At 39.1% G+C, this 20,562-nt stretch overlaps 1 protein-coding gene across 1 annotated transcript in view; it reads right to left on the bottom strand.

The window, feature by feature from the left end:
- Positions 1-13,099: 13,099 nt before the first annotated feature.
- The window catches only part of PTGDR (prostaglandin D2 receptor), a 13,587-nt gene continuing 6,124 nt past the window's right edge, over positions 13,100-20,562 (bottom strand). Inside the window, exon 2 of the mRNA XM_006750348.2 lies at positions 13,100-16,090. Within this exon, the coding sequence (XP_006750411.1) occupies positions 15,851-16,090 (240 nt within the window). The 3' untranslated portion in view covers positions 13,100-15,850. The remainder of the gene's footprint in view (positions 16,091-20,562) is intronic.

Genomic DNA, 20,562 nt, shown 5'->3' on the forward strand with positions numbered 1-20,562 from the left:
ACCAGCTTCTAGTTCTGTTGATCTGTTCTACTATTTTTCTGATTTCTACTTCACTGATTTCTGCTCTAATCTTTATTATTTCTCTTTTCGTGCTTGGTTTAGGCTTTATTTGCTGTTCTTTCTCTGGGTCCTTTAGGTGTCATGTTAGCTTGTACATTTGGGATTTTTCTGTTTGTTTGTTTGTTTTGAGTGAGGCTTGGATGGTTATGTATTTCCCTCTTAGGATCACCTTTGCGGTATCCCATAGGTTTTGGACTAATGTGTTTTCATTCTCATTAGTTTCAATGAATTGTTTAAGTTCTTCTTTAATTACCTGGTTGACCCAAACATTCTTTAGCAGGGTGTTCTTTAACTTCCAAGTGTTTGAGTTCCTTCCAAATTTGTTCTTGTGGTTGAGTTCCAGTTTCAAAGCAGTATGGTCTGAAAATATGCTGGGAATAATCTCAGTCTTTTGGTATCAGTTGAGTCCTGATTTGTGACCCAGTATGTGGTCTATTCTGGAGAAAGTTCCATGCGCACTCAAGAAGAATGAATATTCTGTTGTTTTAGGATGGAATGTTCTGTATATATTTATGAAGTCCATCTGGTCCAATGTGTCCTTCACATTCTTTGTTGATCTGCTTAGATGATCTGTCCTTTGCTGTGAGTGGAATGTTGAGGTCTCCTACTATTAATGTATTATTATCAATATGTTTCTTTATTTTGGTTAATAGTTGGTTTATATAATTGGCTGCTCCCATGTTGGGGGCATAGATATTTACAATTATTAGATCTTCTTGTTGGATAGACCCTTTAAGTATGATATAGTGTCCCTCTACATCTCTTACTATGGTCTTTGGTTTAAAATCTAATTTGTCTGATATGAGGATTGCTACCCTGGCTTTCTTTTGATGTTCATTAGCATGGTAAATGGTTCTCCATCCCCTCATTTTCAATCTGGAGGTGTCTTTAGGTTCACAATGAGTCTTCTGTAGAATATGGATGGGTCCTGTTTTTTTATCCGGTCTGAATCCCTGTGTCTTTTCATGGGAACATTCAGCCTGTTCACATTGAGAGTAACTATTGAAAGATATGAATTTCGTGTCATTATATTGCCTGTAAAGTTCCTGTTTCTATAGATTTTCTCAGTTTCTTTTGGTCTATGTGACTCTGGGGTCTCTCCTCGCTTACAGAATCCCCCTTAATATTTCTTGCAGGACTGGCTTGGTGGTTGCATATTATTTCAGTTTCTGCCTGTCCTGAAAGCTCTTTATCTCTCTGTCCATTCTGAATGAAAACCTTGCTGTATAAAGTATTATTGGCTGAATGTTCTTTTCATTCAGTACCCTGAATATGGGTTGCCAGCCCTTTCTGGCTTGCCAGGTTTCTGTGGACAGGTCTGATGTTATTGTGATGTTCCTCCCTCCATATGTAAGGAACCTCCCCTCCCTGGCTATTCTCAGGGATTATTTCCTTGGCTATAAAATTTGCAAGTTTCACTATTATATGTCGGGGTGTTGATCTATTTTTATTGATTTTAGGAGGGGTCTTCTCTCCCTCTTGGACTCAAATGCTTGTTTCCTTCTCCAGATTAGGGAAGTTCTCAGCTATTATTTGCTGAAATATACCTTCTAGCCCTCTCTCCACCCCCTCAGGGATCCCCAAAATTCTGATATTGGAATGTTTTATGGTATCATTAATCTCTCCAATCCTTTTCTCATGTGCTACTAGCAGCCTATCTCTGTTTTCCTCAGCTTCCTTCCTTTCCATCAGCTTATCTTCTAGATCACTAATTCTCTCTTCTGCCTCATTTACCCTGGCTGTTATAGTATCCAGTTTAGACTGCATCTCATGCATAGCATTTGGCCTGATTAGATCTCATTTCTGCTCTTAGAGATTCTCTATTGTCACTAATGCTTTTTTCAAGCCTAGCTATTGACCTTATGATTGCTATCCTTAATTCTATCTCTGACATCTTGCTTATATCCATATCCATTAGTTCTGTGGCAGAGGACATTTCTCTGTTTCTTTTCTTTGTTGAGAGTTCCTCCTCCTAATCATTCTGTCAAGGGATGGTTGAGTAAATGAGCAGAGTCCAACATCTCAACCACAACCCAAGCAATATGCACCCTAACAAAATCTGGAGTGGTCTGAAGCCACCACCAAAAAAACAAAGCCAAAATGAAACACAATAATAAAATTTTAAAATAAAAAAATTTTAAAAAGGGGGTAGGGGTGGGGGGTTATAATCTCTCAGTGTGGACAATACAGGGTGTTTCAGTTGTTCCTGGGTATATTTTGGTCTGTGTGTTAAAGGACACTACATTCCAAAATTATAAGAAAAGTAAAACTTGTATATATAAAGGTAAAATTGACTAGTGAAAAAAGGACTACAATATAGCATATATCTATAAAAAATTTAGGTGTGAAAAAATACAAGTTAAAAAGCTATGAAATATAAGTTGATATAATAAACATCTAGTTGAAATGAGAAAGTAAAAGAAAAAAAAAACAGAAAAAGCATAAGCAAAAGAAAAAATAAAAGGAGAATTTTATCTGACAAATAAACAAGTCATGAGGCCACACCTGGAGCTCAATATATAATTTTCCCCTGATGTTGGGATTTTACAGTGCACCTGTTCTTCCAGCCTGTCTTCCGGGGGAGGGGTCTGCCACGCTGTTTCTCAGGTAACCCTGCCTGGGCGGAGTTGCTCTGCTCCCTCTCAGGGTGATGGGCTCAGTGGAAACTGGTCTTCTGTGTGGCTTTTGTTCCCTGGGGGCTTTCTGCTCCTCTTCAGAGGATCAGAGCAAAAATGGCCACAGCCAAACCTCTGGTTCAGAGCAGAAAATTCACAGGCTGCCCTTTAATAAGCCCTCCAGGACAGTCTCCACTTTGGCATTGAGCCACTGAAGACTGCAGCCTCCCCTGGTGTGCGCCTGCAGCAACTCTTCTCAGTGGTAGTCCCAGGGGCCCTGCAGTGCCACTGCCCTTTGTGCTTCTAAAACTGCGAGCAGCCTCGGGCTCAAGGGTGCACCCGAAGCTCCTGGATCATGTCTGAAAGCTGCTCTAAAGCCCTTTCTACACCGTTACTGCTTTGGGAGTTTTTGCCCGGTTGCAGGTGCAGGTTCCAGATTTTTTCATGCTGCCCAAGAGAAGAGCGATTATCAACCAGCCTGGCTCGAGGCTTATGGCAATCTGAACTGAGACATGAGACATTTTGTGGCAAAACTGGGTTATAAGAAAGAGTTTATGAATCTTAGGGTTTTGAAATTTAAATCCAACAAACAGTTGAGAATGTTTAGAGTGAACTCAGAGTGAGAGCCAGATGTAACCCAAGGACTTCTTTTTTTTTTTTTTTTAAAGATTTTTTATTTATTTGACAGAGAGAGACACAGCGAGAGAGGGAACACAAGCAGGGGGAGTGGGAGAGGGAGAAGCAGGCTTCCTGTAGAGCAGGGAGCCCGATGCGGGGCTCGATTCCAGGACCCTGGGATCATGACCTGAGCCGAAGGCAGACGCTTAACGACTGAGCCACCCAGGCACCCCGTAACCCAAGGACTTCTAAAGCCAAACCCCAGCTCCTGTTGCAATTGGCATCATGGGAGAGACATTTCAGGCCCCAAAGTTGACCCTTGATCAGACTTGCCCTGCCCAGATAGAGCCCTAGTAAAATTAACCACACATCAAAGTCACAAATTCTCTCCTTTTCTTCTGTGGAGCCCAGTCTTACTAGGATACCAAAAACAAAAACAAAAAGCAAAACCATTAAATGAGCTGACAGAATTTTTTTTTTTTTTTGGAATTTCAGGGGATAGTTATTAGATCATAATTCTATGTCAGTAATGTTAGGGCTTTCAGAAAAGTTTGCATCCTAGATTTTTCCCCCTATTACTATCTTCCTCTCCACTGGGAACTTCCACTCAACAAGATTATATACTCATTGTGAGAAAGTCTAGGTCATGTAAAAGCAGCACTAATAACAGAAAATAAATGTTTTGTAACTAGGGAGTGCCTTCTGTATATCCCTAACATCAAAGAAAACACACTAGATTATCTTTGAAGTCCCATGAGCTCTAGAATTCTGGACTACAAGTATGGTTATAACATATTTTAAGTACTTGTGCTCCACCTAGAGGAGCAATATAGAGAAATCAGTCTGTCAGCTTTTGTCAAGAGTTTTTAAATTAAATTCTGGTGGCATTTATTTTTTTTAAAGATTTTATTTATTTATTTATTGGGGGGGGCAGAGGGAGAAGCCAACTCCCTGCTGAGGAGGGAGTCCAACTCAGGGCTCCATCCCTGGAGTCCGGGATCATGATCTGAGCCAAAAGTAGAGACTTAACCGACTGAGCCACTCAGATGCCCCTCTGGTGTCATTTAAAAGAGAAAGAACTGATTTGGAAATAGTCAGGAAAACCTAGTTTCAATTAACTATAATTTTTGTATTATAAAAGTAATAATTTTCCATAATCATACCACTTTAATGTGATTCCTGTTTCCAATTTGAAATATGTCCTTCCAGTTTTGTCTGCTATACAATACACAGAAAATGTTGCAACCTGCTTTTCTCTCTTAACTGTATTTTGTATGTAATATCACTGTAATCGTCATTCTTCTGAGTAAATCCCAATCATTCCTCCCATTGCTGATAGTTTCCATTATTTGATAACAACTACACGTAACATCTTTCTTGCATGTAGCATTTCCACATTTGGGATTCTGTTCTAGTACTGAATGTTAGAAGTGAAATCACTGAATTGAAGAATATGATCTTTTTTTGGAATGACAGTACATATTTCCATATCACTTCCTAAGAGGGTTGTACCAATTTGTATATTATCATTAATGTATGAAAATACCAATTCCAGGAACCCTCCCAGCCCAGAGTATTAAATGTTTTATTTATTAAATGTTATTAAGATGTTTTCAAATGTTACCTTACTGTTTCAGTTTGCATTGCTTTGACTTTTGGTGAGGTTGAGCATTTTTCCCAGATTAAGAGTTTTATTTCCTCTTTTGAGAATTTCTGTTCACCTTCTTCAGCATTTGTCTTTTGGGGACTTAACATTTTCTTACTCTGTGAGCTCTTACTGTTAATGACCACTACCACTGCCTCTACTAACTAACTATCATTTGTTGAGCAGCCATAATATGTCAAAGATCATGCTCACAGCTTTATGTGTATTTTTAACCCTTGTCACACCCTGCAAGGAAGAAGGAAATTGAGTCTCAGAAGAGCTAAACAGCTGACTCAAGGCCACATGACCTTGGACAGGTTACTTTCTACTACGGCTTCTGCCTCATGTAAAGATATATCTTAATTTTCTAATGAAGATATTAACCCTTTGCAATACTTTCCCTAGGCTTGTCAGCACTTTTAGTTATTGTTTGGACATACAGAAGTGGCATCTAATACTGTAAACTGTAAATCCTTTTCAAAGCCAAACCTATCTGGGCTTTAATCAGGTAGTACAGAATAGCCATTTAAAGTGATAAAAAGATAAGACATGCTTGTATTTCTCCAAAGACAAATTAGGGTCTAGTTTCAAATTGTTAAACAGTTATTTGCCTATCATATATTGACTAATCTTTCTTTTCCTCATTGATTTATGATGCATTCTTTGTCATTCAGATAGTAAGATCTATAATTGGACCTGTTTTGTTGATCTAGTTATCCTTTGTACAAATACCATATTGTTTTAATTACCTTATCTTTGTAAGATGATGAAAACAGAATAGAACTAATCCTCCCACAACTTTTTTTTTCTTCAGAATTTTCTTCCCTTTTTATTTTCCAAGTAAACTTTTGGATCATTTTGTCAATGTAGGCAAAAACATATTTTTCTTTCAAAGAAAGAACTTAAAGCAATAGAGATTTTGATTGGGTTACATTAAACCCACAAATTAAATTCAGACATAGTTATTTTCATATCCAGTCTTCCTAACCAGGAATAAATATCTGGCTACTTTCCAAGTCTTATTTTATATATTTTTATATTTAAAAAATTATTTTTATATTTTATGTATTTTTATATTTTAAAAAAAGATTTTATTTATTTGAGAGAGAGTGAGTGAGAGAGAGCAGGAGTGAGGGGAGGGACAGAGGAAGAGGGAGAAGCAGACTTCCTGCTGAGCAGGGAGCCCTGTGTGAGGCTTGAGGCTCGATCCGGTACTCTAGGACCATGACCTGAGCCGAAGGCAGACACTTAACTGACTGAGCCAGCCAGGTGCCCCTTTATTTTATATTTTTAATATAATTTGTATTTTCTTCTTCACGTGTCACTACATACCTTGTTAAGATTATTTCCAGGCATTATATGTGTTTTAAATGCCATTGCAAACAGGACCTATATTGTTTGTTTTTGTACAGGTTGCTGCTAGTATAGAAAAATGTTATTGATTTTTATATATTTTATATTAAGCCATATTTATAAGCTCTTATTAATTTTTAATAGTTTGTCAGATGATTCTTTTATTTGTATATATTTTTAAGATTTTATTTATTTATTTGAGAGAGAGAGAGTGCATAAGCCAGGAAGAGGCAGAGGGAGAGGGAGAAGCAGACTCTCCACTGAGCAGGAAGGGGGATGTGGGATTCAGTGAGATCATGACCTGAGATCATGACCTGAGCTGAAGGCAGACACTTAACCAACTGAGCCACCTAGGTGCCCCCTTTTATATTTTCTAGAAACAAATAATATTAGTTAAGAATGATGCTTTTCTTTCTTATAACATTCTGTGTAGGAAAGAATTAACAGAGCAGGTCTGAGACAGCTGTCTTGGAAAGGCCTGCTTACAAGGTTGGCCTGTGGTTGGTTTCTGGGAACTTGGATTTGAGGAGGGTTCCCACTGTTCCCTAAGTGATCAAGGTTGATTACTGTGCCTACACTGTTTGTACAAGCAATATTGGTTTATGCTGAACACCAGCTTTCCCTCTAGGAGTCTGAAATTTTGGTATGTACGAGGCAGAGGCTGCCTATGTGAGCAACTCCCAATAAAACGCTTAGACACTGAATCCCTAATGAGCATCCCTGAAGGACAACATTTCACTAGTATTGTCTGGAGGGATGAAGCACGTCTGTGTAATTCCACTGGAGAGGACTCTAGGAAGCTTGTTCCTGGTTATCTCTGGACTTCACTCCATATGCTTTCTCCCATTGTTTATTTTGCTTTGTATCCTTTCCAAATCATAGCCATGAACACAACTATATATATGTTGAGTCTTGTGAGTCCTTGTAGAGAATCCTCAAAACTGAGGGTGGTCTTGGAGGCCCCTGATACAATTTGTAATGCTTATCTCTTAGGTGTGGTGTTTTTGTCAAGTGTAGGTATCAATATAAACAGACCTGCTCTGCCTGCCTTCAGAGGAGAAAGGTTTGGACCCTCCTGACTTTATCTCCTGCCACTCCTCTCTAATGCCTACTCCCCAGGGGCTCTGGGCTGGGGGTGGGGGTGGGGACCTTGAAAATGACAGCTGCCTAGTAGCTGTCTACAATTACAAATTTGTATCAGTGTCATATCTCCTTTATCTTTAATTTTGTTTTGTATTGTTTTCCCAATTAATTAGTTAACTTTGTCTTTCTTATCTCTTTCCCCACTGCCAAAGAATCAGGTTTTAGTTTACTTATGTATATTTTTTTATCCTTTATTTATCTTTACCATTTTTAAATCCATTTTGCTTAGGATCTGAGTTCTTTTTCTAAAATTGCAAATAATGTAATCCCTTTCTCTTTTTTTAATATTATTTGTTGCTACAGATTTACCTCTAACATGCAGAACTGAATACACCCTATACATTTTTTTTACTTTAACTGATCTTGTTATAATTATTTATTAAACTATTTTAGTGATCTCATTTAAGAGATTCCCTTCCTCTTCCCAGAGTTGTTTGATAGCCTGAAAACTTAAAAGAAGTCTTGTTTTGGGTAATGTAGCAGGCTAGACTCTTCAGACTAATCTTCCAGTTGAAAACAACTAAAAAATGTGCAAAGATTTCAAAAGTCTAAAGAACATGAAAAAGATGGTAAGATAGGAATGCTTTATTTATCCGGCCAAAATCTAAATGAAAATGGAAATTTAGAGGGAAAAGCAGAACACGGATGTTGCTTTTGCCTCTGAGAACATCTGCCAACTAAAAAAACTTGGTTTTTATTTGTTATGCCCTCTCAGGGCCCACAAGTTCAGAAATGCAAGTCTAAATTCTGGCAAAGATGGAGAGTTTAATAGGAAAACTTCCCCCATAAGGCTAGGATCCCAAAGGGCTCTTTCCTCAGATTAAGAATGAACCAGAAGTAAACCTTGTTTTTCCCTCTCTATCCCCACCCCCAGGAGACTGTAAGAAAAATAAAATCCTTCGATGCTGAACAGTGCAGAGGCAGTAAAGAAAACCCTATGTTTTAACCACATGCTGGTAGCCTCAGCCACATGCTGGTAGTGATTGTGAGTTTGTAACCCCAATTCACCTTACCCGGATGGTCCAAAAAACCCAAGTAGTCCTGAACTGACCGTAGGCACTTGGCAAATGCAGTTTCTCTCTGGAGGAAGGTGCCACCACCTTAGGTGTCAGAGAATCTCAGAAATATGAGCAGTTAGCATAATTATCAGGCTCCCAAGGAAATGAGGGGAACCAGAAGCCAGAATCAACAGAAAAACACCTACAATGGCTTCAGGTATCCTTCATTATTGAAATTCTCATTTTGAATTCTAGGAACCAAATAGATTTGGATTTACTAGAATTTCCACACTGTGCAAAATTTTGCCACACTCTAGCCAAAGTGCAAAACTCAACAACTTAGTAGATTCAGATGATGAAACTCATAAATCAATAAGCAAAACCTCTTATAAAATGGGAAAAGATTTGCACACATACTCTCTTATAAAATGGGAAAAGACTTGCACGGATCCTTTACAGAGGGATATCCAAAGGCCAATAAACATATGAAAGGGTGCCTATCAGGAATATGCAAATTAAAACCACAATATGATACCACTGTATAGTCCCATAATGGCTAAAGTGAAATAGACTATACGAAGTATTGATGAGCATATGAATTGACTAGAACTTTCAAATACTGCTGTAGAAGTATAAATTGATACAATCCATTTTGGAAGACTGCTTGGCAGTATTTACCAAGGACAAAACCTTATGACCTAGTAATTACTTCAGTTATATCCTTAGTAGAAATGCGTGCATGTGTTCCACAAAGATGTGTACCAGAATGGTTATTACTATTTGTAACAGCCCAGTTAGAAATAACTCAAATGTCCATCTACAACAGAGTGAATTAATCTATTAATAGTAAATTCACACTGTGGAATACTATACACTTCAGTGTTGAGAAGAAACAAAACTATCTGAACAACATGGGTGGATTTCATGAGCATAATGTTGAGTGAAAAATGCCAAGTATATACTGTGTGATTTTATTTACATGAAGTTCAAAAGCAGAGAAAGTTAATATATGATATCAGAAGTCAAGAAAGTGGTTACCCTTGGGTGCCTGGGTGGCTCAGTTGGTTAAGCGACTGCCTTCGGCTCAGGTCATGATCCTGGAGTCCCTGGATCGAGTCCCGCATCGGGCTCCCTGCTCAGCAGGGAGTCTGCTTCTCCCTCTGACCCTCCCCCCTCTCATGTGCTCTCTCTCTCTCATTCTCTCTCTCTCTCTCAAATAAATAAATAAAATCTTTAAAAAAAAAAAAAGAAAGTGGTTACCCTTTACGGGTGAAGTTAGTGGCTAAAAAAGTTTTGAGGGTCTAGGATTGTTTTTCTTTCTTTCTTTTTTTGATCAGCAAATGCTAAGTTAATTTTATTACTTATTTCTGCAACTTGTGGGCATAAATAATAGAATGATATACAGTTTGGTTATCCATTATTTGAGGAGATTTTTGGAAACCCTTATATTTTGGGCCCATAATCTCAGGCTTTAACATACACCAGAATCTAAAGAATTAACTATATCATTTCCCTATACTCTCTTATATATCCTAAGTAGGTTTTCTTTCATCTTTATGGATCTACTAAAATCAAAGAATCCAAACTGCTTGTCACTTGAATAAGAGGAAGTGTATTACTCTCTGCCCATGGTATAAAATGTTACAAAAGCTCTGAAGATGGAGGGTCCTGTGGGAAATCGAGACTCACCAGCCTCCCCTGGCCAGCACTGTGTGATTGATGCTGCTTCGCCCCCCACACACTAACTAATGAAAGCGTGCTTCATGCTGGTCTCCTCCATAAATATAAGCAAATTATAGTGAATCTGCTCGGAAATCGTCACTGCTTTCCTACAAATGCCACTCCAGATGCAGCACTGACTATCCTTCATGGACAGCCCGCCTTCCCAAGGGAAGAACAAAAGCAAAGCTTCTCAAACTTTTGCATGCATTCCTGTCACAGGAATAAAAATCACAGTATGGGAAATACAATCAATGGCATTGGAAGAGTGTTGTACGGTGACGGGTAGCAGCTACCCTTGTGGTGAGCATAGTATAAAGGATAGAGAAGTTAAAACACAGCTGCGCACCAGAAACTAATGTAACGTTGTGTGTCAAGTATACTCAAATTAAAAAAAAAAAATTCCTGGAGGGGTTGTTATAACACAGGTTCCTGGAATCTACCACCATGAGTTCTGATTCAGTAGTTCTGGAAGGGGCCTCCAAATTTACATTTCTTTCTTTCTCTCTCTCTCTCTTTTTGTTTTTATTTAAATTCCAGTTAGTTAACATACAGTGTAATATGAGTTTCAGGTGTACAATTTAGTGATCCAACACTTACATACAACAAGGGTCTGGGATTCTGATGGTATTGTTTCTTGGTCTGAGTGCTGGGTACTTAGGTGTGTTTACTTTGTGAAAATTCATTCCATCATCTACTATGTGTATTATACTTTAACAAAAGCTAAAACCTTAAAAAGAGATACTGAAGAAGACCAAAATAAATTGGGAGGTAAACCAAATTAATCAATAGATCCAGCCTAATCTCAATAATAATAATAATAAAAAAACCAGCAGGTTTTGTTGTTGTTGTTGTTGTTTGGTTGGTTTTGGTGGAACTTGGCAAGGTTATTTAAAAATTTATATGGAAACACAAAGTAGGGCCTGCTTCAAAAAGAACCAGATGGGAGGACTGAATGTATCAGGTATTATAAAACTATAGTAACTAAGATAACAGGCCAGTTATCTTAGTACAGTTATCTTATAGTACAGAGAGATATCTAGAAACTTGCTATGTGACCAAGATATGACATTTAATATCAATGGGGAAAGAAAAACTTTCCAGTAAAAAGTTCGGTTGGAGACAACTGGTTATTTATATGGTAAAAATACAAAATTAGTTATCTACATAATACCATATGCAAAATAAATTATAGTCGGATTAAAACCTAAAAGTTAAAGGGCGCCTGGGTGGCTCAGTTGGTTAAGTGTCTGACTCTGGATTTTGGCTCAGGTTCTGATCTCAGGGTTGTGAGATCGAGCCCCGCATAGGGCTCTGTGCTGGGCGTGGAGCCGTGCTTAAGATTCTCTCTCTACCTCTCCCTCTGCCCCTTCCCCTCCTCTAAAAAAAAAAAAACAAAAACAAAAGTAAAAGATAAAACTATAAAGCTTTTATAGAATAATATACAAAATATTTCATGATTTCAGGTTTCAGGCTAGGAAAAAAAATTCTCAAATAAGACAAAAAAGGTTAATCATGAAATAAAAGCTTAATAAACTAGATTTGAATAAAATGAAAACTTCTATTCATTAAAAGTCACCATAAAGAGACTGAAAAGAGGGATTACAGAATGGAAGACGATTTTTGAAACACATAGAACTGACAAAGTATCAGCAGGTCAGACATCTTCAAGTCAATAAGAGAAGACAGACATTTTATGAAAAATCTAGGCAAAAGACCTGAACAAAAACTTTATAAAAAGAGAACTTCCAAGAGCCAATAAAGGTATGAAAATGTGTGCAATGTCATTATTATCAAGAAGGAAAACACATTAAATCCTTAATGAGATGCCATTACAAACTTGCCAGAATGGCTAACACCTATCAAGTCCAAAAATACAAGTAGAGCATTGGGAGCTACCTAAATGAGGCTGCTGTGTGGTGTGAACTGGAAAACAATTTTTATAATACAGTAAAATCAAACGTGCACATACCCTGTAACACTGCCATTCCACTCCTAGGTATATGCCGACATAGTATGTCCAACCCAATGCATGGTAAGAATAGTCAAAGCAGCATGATTTGTAATAGGTAAATCCGGAAACAACCTAAATGTTGACTGACAGCATACGATATAGTCATACAACAGAATGCTATTTGTCAATGAAAATGTATGAACTGCAGCTACTCATACAGCAAGGCTGAGTCTCAAACAGACTATATCGTGGATGCTGCCCAGATCCCCTTTGGGGAGCCCTGGCCAGTGCTCCACCCCTCAGCTCCTGTATTGGTTGCTAATGGCTTGCAGCAGGCCCCTGATCTGGACAATTGTCCTTGGCCAAAAGGGTACTCCTGGTACACACTGGCCGAAGACTTTTTATGACATGCTGTCACAAGTATCTCAGTGGGACCAACATTGTGGTACTTTCCATGCTCCAGGGCTCCGCTGGGGTTCAAGCTGAAGCAGAGACCTCATCCTTGCTTAGCTCCTATCCCTGTCCTGCTTCCTTTGCCCCCTTTCTCCTGAGATCTCGAGCTCCACGAATTATATACACCTGAATCCCTGTCTTCACCTTTGCATGTGAGGAATCTGACCTGAGACATATAGCTAAGCTAGAGAGAAAGACACAAAAGGGTATATATATTATGATATACACATAAGTGGTAAAATAAAGGAAGTCAGAATAGTGTTCACCTCTGGAGCTGTGATCAGGGAAGGTACACAGGGGGCTTCTGGTACTGGCAATGTTCTATTTCTTGACCTGCATGGTGTCTCTGTGGATATTCACTTTATAATTATTACTTAAATTGTATGTGCGTGGGGTGCCTGGGTGGCTCAGTCGTTAAGCGTCTGCCTTCAGCTCAGGTCATGATTCCAGGGTCCTGGAATTGAGCCCCGCATCGGGCTCCCTGCTCACCAGGAAGCCTGCTTCTCCCACTCCCACTCCCCCTGCTTGTGTTCCCTCTCTCGCTGTGTCTCTCTCTGTCAAATAAATAAATAAAATCTTTAAAAAAAAAAACTGTATGTGCATGTTTATGCACCATTTAGCATGTATGATATATGCAAAAAGAAGAAAAATTTATAAGTAATTAAAGAGATTTTTTGTTGCGAGTTAAATAACGTATCAGAGAAGATGAACTGTTTAATTTGTGCTTTCTTACATTTGTTGAGATCTTCCTTGTAGCCTAATATATCAAGGCTTGTAAACTATTTCATGTATCACATTTATCAATAAAATATGCTATGGATTTTTTTAAGATTTTATTTTTAAGTAATCTCTATACTCAACATGGGACTCAAATTCACAACCCCGAGATCAAGAGTCACATGCTCTACTGACTGAGCCCTCCAGGCACCCCTGTGCTATGGATTTTTATGTCATTGGTATAATGATTGTATTAGTCATCTATGACTGCTCAAAAAATTACCCCCAAATTTAGCAGCTTAAAAAAAAAAAAAACCACTTTCTCTCACGGTTTCTGTGTGTCAGGAGTCAGGGCACGGCATAGCTGGGTCCTCTGGGTCTCTCACAAGATTGCAATCAAGGTGTTGGCTGGGACCACAGCTCCCGCAAGGCTGGGACTCCAAAGGCTCCACTTCCAAGAATGCTCACGTGGTTGCAGGATTCACTTCCTTGTGGGCTAATCGCACTGAGGGCGTCAGCTCCTTGCTGGCTGTTGGCTGAGCAACCTTCCTCAGTTTTTTGCCTTGTGAGCCTCTCAGAGCATGGCAGCTGGTTTCCATTAGAGCAAGCAAGCAAGGCAGAAGCCAGTCTCTTTTGTCTATCTAACCCAGATGTTTACATCCCAGATCTTTTTTGCTGTTTTCTATTCATTAGAAGAAGTTTCTAGGTCCAGCTCACACTTGAGAGGAAAGGATTACACCAGAGCATGAACACCAAGAGGGGACCATTGGCAGTGATATAAATCACCAGCTGGCTTGTCCATTGTTGCTTGGAGAATTGCTAACCATCATTAAACAAAATCCTGACTGATATTCATCCTAGATCACAGTATACAGAATTTCGCATGAACAAAGCAGCTAGATCACAAACATCTAAGAGCCAGAGATTCTGTTCCTTGGGACTTTGATTTTGGGGCTCCTGTTTGAAACACTATTCATTTTCTCTGCCCACCACAGTTTTACATATGGGATGGATCTTCCTCAGTGACACAAGCTTCTTATTGAACCTGTTTGTTTGAGCTGCTCTGAAGAACCAATGCATGATTTTCTTGTGGTGCCTTTGAGACCCCAAAAGTGATCTGTAAGTCTTTATCATAGCTTATGCTTAAAAACAGACCATCCTAAATATACTCTCCCTACTGAATAGGAATCCAAGTTTTGAGTTATGTGGAACCAGAAATATGTATTTAAACAAATGTCTTTTTGTCTATTTGATCTACCTTTGATTGATGAGGAGGCCAGCTCAGAGTCTGAGTGTGTTGGGGTACAAAGGGACCCCAGAGGGGCTGAAACCTCTCTAACATGCCCCATGTGTTCTTTTACCAAAGGTGAAAGTTCTTACTTACGAACTGGGCTTACAGTTTCTTGTTTGGTTTATTAGCTGCAGCTGTATTTTCCCCACTTCTCCCTTTTGGCCATAGTGTTGCTAACCTTTGTAAACATTTAAATGTACAATTAAAGTGCTCACTTGTGCTCCATCTGAGCCACATCTTCTCTAGTTTTGAAAGCATAGTTCTCAGGAACCTCAACATGATCTTACGGTTTCCACAAAGAGCAGAATATGACTGTTAATAGGTAGATGTTAAGGTTGTTGCTATCATCCTCAATTGAGGTTGGCTGAGTCCTGGGTGGGCTTTGCTCTGTGCTGAATGCCCTGCTGCTTCACATAGCCAAATGCAGTAAACATGACTCTCTGGTAAGTCATACATCCCTGTTTTTCAAAGAAGCATAAATCCCTCCTGCAAAGAATCCATCAATATGATAAACCTATAAAACGAAGTTTCCAAAAATTGAAACATTTTGCAACCCACTCCCAAATTTTGATACCTTAACACACAAGAAACTAGACTCCAAAAGATAAAAACTAATTTTTCTTCTCTGGGTTGTGGACCATAGTCACACCTTGTCTGTGTCTACTTATTTATAGATCACCTCCCCACATGAGCCTCCAGAGGGCGGCTGGGGAAGGTCTCCCCAAACCCTGACCTGGCTGTACTCCCCATCTCATTTCTCTGTGGAGCATCTATAATTCAGGCTATTACGATACAGAGTCAACAAATCAGGTTTCACTAGAAATGAATAGGGTAAGAAATTTTAAGAACACACATCACATAATTGTAAACAGTGGTGTTTCTGTTAGCTTTGAATAAAGACCTAGAGGTCTCTAGACCTGTCAAAAAATTAGGGACACCAGAGGTCTCTAGACCTCTCTAACAAATTAGGGACACCAAGCACAAACGTTGGAACAATTAATATCATCATATCATCGCTTTAAGACTTTTAACATTGGTTACAATATGTGAAATTGTAGTTGCTGTTAACAACTCGAAATGAAAACATCTACCGAACTGGCTCATGAGTATAGAGTGACTGCACATTGTTAAAGATGTTATCAAATAGTTTTGAAAATACATTTAGATGTTTTGTTATAGGAGATAACTTTTAAAATGTAAGTTTTTTTTTTTTTTTAACATGGTTCTTTGACAGAAAATGTAACATATTCCTCAGCTTACCAGAGACTGGGTGGTAAAACAGTGTCACAGACTGGACTCCATGTTAGTTCGGCAGGAATTGCTGGGCCAATTTCTGTACATAAGAGGCCTTATGAAAATCTTGTGAAAAACCTTCCGAAATACTGGTGTTCTGAAAATTATGAAAATCCAAGGGTCCACAATGGAGATTACAGATAGAAAACGCAAGGCTTGGAGGTCTTCCATTTCTTCAGAGGTTGCATCTTTCTCATGGGCAGTTTTAAATGCTCCATAGTAAGCACGATACTGTTTTAAGGAAAAACATCCCATTATGATATTGAAAGTTTGATGACAGAAATAAATGCACTTACCTTACTTTAGAAACATTAATTTCTTATGAACATGGCAGCTTGGCTTGGAAGATTCATTTTTGGTAAATGTATAAGCCGCAAAGGCCACTGCTGCGAATGGGGGTGAGTGAGGAGCCGAGCAGGTGCAGGGCTGAGCTGAAGGCTCAGTGGAAGAGGGGTACTCCTGGGAGCCCGGGTCTCAGTCCCTGGAGGCTGTTCTGCCTGCTGTGAGGCTGCAGGGCTGGAGTCTCCAGGTCCCTCCACGCAGAGGAAGAGTTGAGGTGGAGCCAACCCAGTGCACTGAATCTCTTATGAACAGGGTCAGCACACTCCCGTAAACACAGAGGTTCTCTTTCCTTCAGTTATCCTTTCTTTCTTCTGACTGCTTCCTGTCCTCTTATTAGCCCAGAAATAAGCCTTACTTGGTGAAACGTCATGTATATGGAGACAAAAATGATACATAAATTTTAATCAGGAAATACTCCAGTGAGAAGACTGGAGGAGATTTAGAAAAGGATTTGTTTAATTCCTGTGAATTACTTATTCTTAGAATAGATGGTTATTACCTTTACTGTGGTTGACACCCTCTTTTCAGACTAGAACACACACACACACACACACAGAAATATAAGCCCACTTACTTGCGCCTGACCGCCCCTATTGTCTTGATCTTCCTGGAGGTGTCAGGCCTCCTTGGCGCCCTGCAAACTGCCCCCTCGCATGGCTTTTCCTGCCATTGAACCAAAATGGCCAACATGTCGGCTAGTACCACAGCTGCCTCCCACTCTGTTGGAGTCCAGCCATTCCTTTCTCCATGCCTACTGAGATTCTAAATCCATAATGGGACAAAATGGACTCTAATAGGACAGAAAATATGTAAACTCAACATTTGTGGAAGGCGATATGAATAACTGCCCAGACTAGACCCACTCGGGGCAATCAAGAAACATGAGATGTGTTTTCCCATAATTGTTTCCTTACCTTTTACTCTCTTTTTTATAGAGCATTTCAGCAGGCTCAGACATTCCCGTCTACCCCACTTAAGAAGATATACTTGTGGGGCACCTGGGTGGCTCAGTCGGTTAAGCATCTGATTTGGGTGCAGGTCATGATCTCAGGGTCCTGGGATCGAGCCCCGTGTTGGGCTCCACATCAGCAAGGAGTCTCCTTGTCTCTTTCCCTTTCTCTCTGCCCCTCCCCCCGCTTGTGCTCACTCTCTCTCAAATAAAATCTTTAAAAAAAAGAAGATATATCTGAATGCCCTTTCCCATCATCAATTACTACCGACTACTACTACTAATAATGGCTACTGCCCATGTAGAACTTACTATATCCAGGCACTGTTCTAAGCATTTTATTTTTTAAATTTTTAAAGATTTTTCTTAATTTATTTGAGAGAGAGAGAGTGAGAGAGAGAGCACAAGCAGGGTAAAGGGCAGAGGGAGAAGCAGACACCTCACTAAGCAGGGAGCCCGATGTGGGACTCGTTTCCGGGACTCTGGGATCATGACCTGAGCCGAAGGGAGACGCTTAACCGACTGAGCCACCCAGACACCCTAAGCATTTTATTTCAAAAACTTCTTTTTACCCTCACAAAAGTCCTATGAAGTAAGGATGACCGTTATCGCCATTTTACAGATGTAGAAACTGAACGTTTTACTTTAAAATCTTTTGGATTTTACATGCCCAAATCCTAGCTCCTTTCAAGGTCTGTCTCAAATACTACGCTCTTCAGGAAGCCTCTCTGAGAGAATGGCTAAGCCCAGCAGCTTTAGAATCTGACTATGGGGTTGGATGAAATCCCCTCACTGGCTGTGTGAAATCGGGCATGTAATTCCATTTCCTCATCTACACAATGGGGATAATTGTACCTACCTTCCTTCTGTGACTGTTAGGAAGTCTGAACAAGATGGTATGAGTAGGACCTTGACAACAGGTCCTAGCACATAGTAAGAACTCAAAAGTTTGTTATTATTATTTTATCAGTTAGTAGTGACTCCTTTTCTCCTCTAAACTCCTTTATGGCCCCAATCACTCCATCCCTCACCCAGTATTACAGCTTACATGGGCAGATGTAATATTTTTCTTATTTTATATCCCCACAATGAACTACAGTGTGTTGAATGTTGTAGGTACCAGCTGCATGCTTAATTTGATTAATGGTTGACAATAGGCTATACACTTAAGCTGATTTAAAAAGCAAATACTTTATGTAAGTTTGTTTTTACATTTGCTCCTTCTTGAAAGTGAAGTACAGCAAAATATAATTCCAACTATTTCAGAATACTTGATTAGTTGGGATCTGAGTAATGAAATGACATCTACATAACCAAAACCATTTTATTTCTATGTAGTATTTATCCATGTCAATTCTATTGCATATAATTAGGTTATTTGTATTTTCAAGTCACTTGATTTATATTAGAAATGTATTGTTCTATACCTGGCTTTTTAATTTTATTTTTATTTTATTTAATTTTATTTATTTATTTTTTAAAGATTTTATTTATTTATTTGAGAGAGAGAATGAGAGAGAGAGAGCACATGAGAGGGGGGAGGGTCAGAGGGAGAAGCAGACCCCCTGCTGAGCAAGGAGCCCGATATGGGACTCGATCCTGGGACTCCAGGATCATGACCTGAGCCGAAGGCAGTTGCTTAACCAACTGAGCCACCCAGGCGCCCCTATTTTTATTTTATTTTTATTTATTTTATTTTAGGTTTACTAAAAATGTGACAGAAATTAATTCATTTATGACAGTGATCAAAGTACATATTCTATTAATTCTGAAAAAGGTATCAATTTGAACTCAATTTAGACTTTCAAAAAATCTGTTGCTCAACACTATTCCTTAGAACACACTTTATAAACTGCTCCTGTAAAAGATGGCTAGATTAATGAATAACCTCAGAATATACACCCCACATGTTTAAAGTAGTTCAGTTTTCACAGGGAATGGTGTGAGAAGAGCTCCTTCTATTGGACTTAGGAGTCCATGAAAAAATGTTGCTGTTGTCAGTTTGCTGGAGACTCATGTAGCTGGACATCCCTGCTGAGGAGAGCTCTCCGGATTCTAATGCCCCTTCCATCCAGTTCATCCATCACAACACCCTAGACCTCATCCTCTGCTCTAGCCCTTTAAATCCACTTTCAACCCTTTTCCCTGGGCCCATGTTTTGCCCACCATCCCTTACGTATTTCTATCAGCTTCTTTTGAAAGGAGCATCACACTCATTCTTTTTGCCCACCAGAATGAAATACATACATATCTCAATACATGCAAGATGTCCTCCATCATGTCTCTGACTCCATGGATTCTGATATATGCAATTACACAAGCTCATACTTATCTTTACCTGGCTTGTCAACCTCTCAAGCTATTATGTCCAATCTCTCATTAGATCCCTCTCTCATCTGTCCCTGCTCACCTACCATCCTCCAATACGTTGTAGGTCTCTAAGGTAAAATGAATTTTTTTAAAGATTTTATTTATTTATTTGACAGAGAGAGACACAGCAAGAGGGAACACAAGTAGGGGGAGTGGGAGAGGGAGAAGCAGGCTTCCTGGTGAGAAGGGAGCCCGATGCGGGGCTCAATCCCAGGAGCCTGGAATCATGACCTGAGCTGAAGGCAGATGCTTAACGACTGAGCCACCCAGGTGCCCCGGTAAAATTAATTTTGATGAAAATATGTTATATGCATTAGAAAATGTGCTGCAAACGGCTTCTAAAGCTCATCCCATATTCTCTGTACTTTCTTCCTGAGAAAGTTTTCAAGTTGGAAATTTGAAAATTCAATTTGGGGAAGTACCTTGCTCTAATGCAACATTATAGCAAAATTAATTTAAAAGATCAAACCCCAACACACTTTTCATTGGCTTAATGAAATACAATATTCATGCTATGAGCAAGGTTTCTTCTTAAGGTTCTTTTCTCCCTTCATATATAGCCTTATTTTTCCCAATCACTAGACCCAGAAGAGTGATTAGAAGAGTGATTTTCAAAGTGTGGAGGTTTCCAATACTCTGTCAGTGTGTCTTCAGAGTCAAAACTATTTTCATAAAACCGAAATTATGTGCCTTTTTTACTCACAGGTGTACAGTTAAGTTTTACTAACATCATCACTCCCACATCTAATGGAATATATAGTGTGTATTCTTGTGTTTTCTATACCTTTCTAAGGTAGTTGATTTGGGGTATACACATATGTACATTTTCTTTTTTTTTTTTGTAGTTTTTAATTTTATTATATTATGTTAGTCACCATACAATACATCATTAGTTTTTGATGTAGTGATCCACGATCCATTGTTTTCATATAACACCCAGTGCTCCATGCAGTACGTGCCCTCCTTAATACCCATCACCGGGCTAACCAATCCCCCCTCCCCCCTCCCCTCTAGAACCTTGTTTGTTTCTCAGGTCCATAGT

The sequence above is a fragment of the Leptonychotes weddellii genome, chromosome 9 (assembly GCF_054177405.1).
Source record: "Leptonychotes weddellii isolate Sample4059 chromosome 9, ASM5417740v2, whole genome shotgun sequence".
NCBI classification, from domain to species: Eukaryota; Metazoa; Chordata; class Mammalia; order Carnivora; family Phocidae; genus Leptonychotes; species Leptonychotes weddellii.